This window comes from Belonocnema kinseyi, chromosome 9 (assembly GCF_010883055.1).
Source record: "Belonocnema kinseyi isolate 2016_QV_RU_SX_M_011 chromosome 9, B_treatae_v1, whole genome shotgun sequence".
NCBI lineage: Eukaryota > Metazoa > Arthropoda > Insecta > Hymenoptera > Cynipidae > Belonocnema > Belonocnema kinseyi.
Window position 1 is genome coordinate 112157640 of NC_046665.1, and position 2986 is coordinate 112160625.

Here is a 2986-nt window from a genome sequence, read left to right on the forward strand (position 1 = left end):
TCTTGAAATATTTTTTGTTTTTATTTTATTTTAAATTCTGGAAATCTTTGGAATATTGTGAAATCCAACATCTTTTTGGAACCTTTGAATTGTTCTGAAGTATTTTGAAATTTTATAAATAATTTGGATTGAAAATAAAAATAAATGTTAATTCGAACTCAGAATTTCGAATACCTATTTATTTGTTAAAAATTTTTGAACACTGAAATTCGATTTTTGGAAGGTATTATCTGTTTGTTTTTAATGTTGTACAAATGTAATATTCCTAAGATTCTCGAGAAAAAAATGTACAAAGATTCTTGCGAAAATTCACAAGGATTTTTGAAGATTTCAGACCAGTATGTCGAAAAAGAATTTAGAATATTTTGAAGAATTTTTCTTATTTTTCAATATTTTATCAAATTTTAGCAAAAAAAAAAAAATCGAATCAGTGAAATATAAATTTGGGGCTTTTAGAAATTTGGGAGAAATTTAAATATATTTGATAACTTTTTGGAAATATTTGAAAGTTTTAAAATATTTGTCATCTGACAATACATTATAAAATTCATAAATATTTTTTAAACTGACTCGAATGGATTATAAAATTTTGAGTCATTTTATAAATAAAAAAAAAAAAATTGCCTGAAAATCTTTGTGATTTTTTTTCCCTTGAAACTATCAAATATTCAACATTCTTATGTTTGCCAACAATTATTTACTTGTAAATTGTAGACAATTTTTTAATCTTGAAAAATCTTTTGAAATCTTGCGGAACTTTTCATTAAAAATAAATTATTCAAAAAGAAAAAAAAAGAAATCTTTACAAAGCTATACAGTTTTATTTTCAATTAAAAAAATCTCAATTGTGTTTTTACTTTTTTGAATTTTTTTATCAGGTTTTAAAAAATAATTCGCATTTCTCTTAAAATTAAAAAAATGCTGTAAAATTAAAAAAATTGTCTCCAAATTGTCGAGAATTTTTTATTTTGCCAATGAATCTGGCAAAATTGTCTATTATTTAAATCATCCAAAATTTGTTCAAGATCTTCCAGGTGTTTTTCAAAAATTTGGGCAATCTTTTCGAATGTTATTTTATTTTTTGATATTCGGTAAAATTTTACAAATTATTATTATTGTTTTGAAATATTTTTAAATCATTAAAAAATTTATAAATTTTTTCTTTAAAAGTGTACATTTTGTTTTTCATTTCTTTTTCAATATTTAAAAATTTGTAATTATTTTTGATTTATTTTTTATACTTCTAAACATCTTTTAAAATAATTAAAATTTTTTCTGAAATAAAAAAAAAAGATTTCGAGAATTATAGCAATTTTCATTTGTCTCTTAAAATTAATTTTTCAAAATAAAAAAAATAATTATAGAGAAGTTCAAGATAATTTTTTGATTCACTTTGAAAACACGTTTTTTTCTCTAAAATTTTGCAATCGTGCAAAATTTGTTCTGTATTCTGTTTCAGTATTTTGGGAAGCCATTTGAAAGAATACGAAATCTTTTTCATATTTTAAAAAAGCTGCAACATAAAAAAATTTCTTCACTATGTTGGAAGATTTTTTTCAACAATTTTTGAAAGTTTTTCGAAGTTTTTTGAATTTTTTTTACATTTTGTCTAAAAATTATTTGTTTTAAATTAAAAATATTCACACTTCAAAAACATTTTCTTTTTATTATTTTGAAACATTTTAAAATCTTTAAAAAGCCTCGTAATTTTATTTCAAATTCTTCAAAAATTGCTTTAATCTTTGTACGTTTTCTAAGAAATAATTTTTTAAAATTTATTTTGAAATTTTTAACATTTTTTCTTCAGAAAAATCTTCTAAATATCTTTAAAAATAATTTACATGTTTTCTGCTCTTTTAAAAAAACTTTACAAAGAAAAAAAAATGCTCTAAAAAGTGTACTGAATTTTTTTTCGCACAATTTTGGAAGTCTTTCAATTTTCTCTTTAAAATATTCTGTCAAAATAAAAAATAATGTTTAACTTTCCCTAGGAACCTCAAGAAAATTTTTTTATCCATTTGAAAACATGTTTTTTTCTGGAAAATTTCATAATGTTGCAAAACTGAACAATTTTGCTTGGAAATTTCTACATTTTGTTACATTTTAGGAAGTCATTATAAATTATTCGAAATATTTCATTTTTCTTTTCAAAGTAATTAAAAGAAAAAAAATCAATGTGAGTTTTTCTAGGATTCTTATTATTTTTTTACTCTCTTGAAACCTTTAAAAATTCGTCAAGGTAGTTGCCGTGCCAAAAGTCAGATTTCTGAGGAAAAAAAATAGTTTTTCTATGATTTTAAGAATCAAAATATTGTATAAGAAATTGTTGATAAAAGAAGTCCTGCGATCAGTCGAATATTTTGGAATTGAATTTAATTTATTTGGAAAAATAGACCTGTAAAATTGGGAAAAGTCATAGGATATTTCAAAAATCAATCTTCTTTTTGGGATTTTCTCTAGTTTTGAGTGGGTCACCCTGTCCATGATTTTTTAGAAAGTATAACTTTAGCTTAACAATTAAAAAAGAAAATAATAATAAGCAGTCTGTAAAGCACTGCGCACATTTTGCTACAAGAAATTCACGCGCAATTTAAAAATACTATTTCTCCGAATTATTTTTTTAGGAAGAGCAAACATCGCTCGAGAACTCGTTCGCGATCCCGCGATCGTCGGGACAAGGACAGCAGAAAAGATCGGGACAGAGGCGATCGGGACAGGGACCGGGACAGAGACAGAGATCGCGGTGATCGAGAAAGGGATCGTGGCGATAGGGACAACAAGGACAGGGAGAGAGATCGCGATCGCGATCGTGACCGTGATCGTGGCGGTGATCGTGACCGGAAGCGCAGATCTCGGTCGCGTGACAGCCGACGAGATCGTGATCGAGGCGGCGAGAAAGATGAGAAGGAAAAGGATCGAGGAGAGAGGCGGGGGGACAGGGAAAGAGATCGCGGAGATCGTGATCGCGACAGAAGAAGAAAGAGGT

At 26.2% G+C, this 2986-nt stretch overlaps 1 protein-coding gene across 1 annotated transcript in view; it reads left to right on the forward strand.

Moving 5' to 3' along the window:
- The window catches only part of LOC117179354 (RNA-binding protein 39), a 41537-nt gene that overhangs the window by 17651 nt on the left and 20900 nt on the right, over window positions 1–2986 (forward strand). Inside the window, exon 3 of the mRNA XM_033371048.1 lies at window positions 2625–2984. Within this exon, the coding sequence (XP_033226939.1) occupies window positions 2625–2984 (360 nt within the window). The remainder of the gene's footprint in view (window positions 1–2624; window positions 2985–2986) is intronic.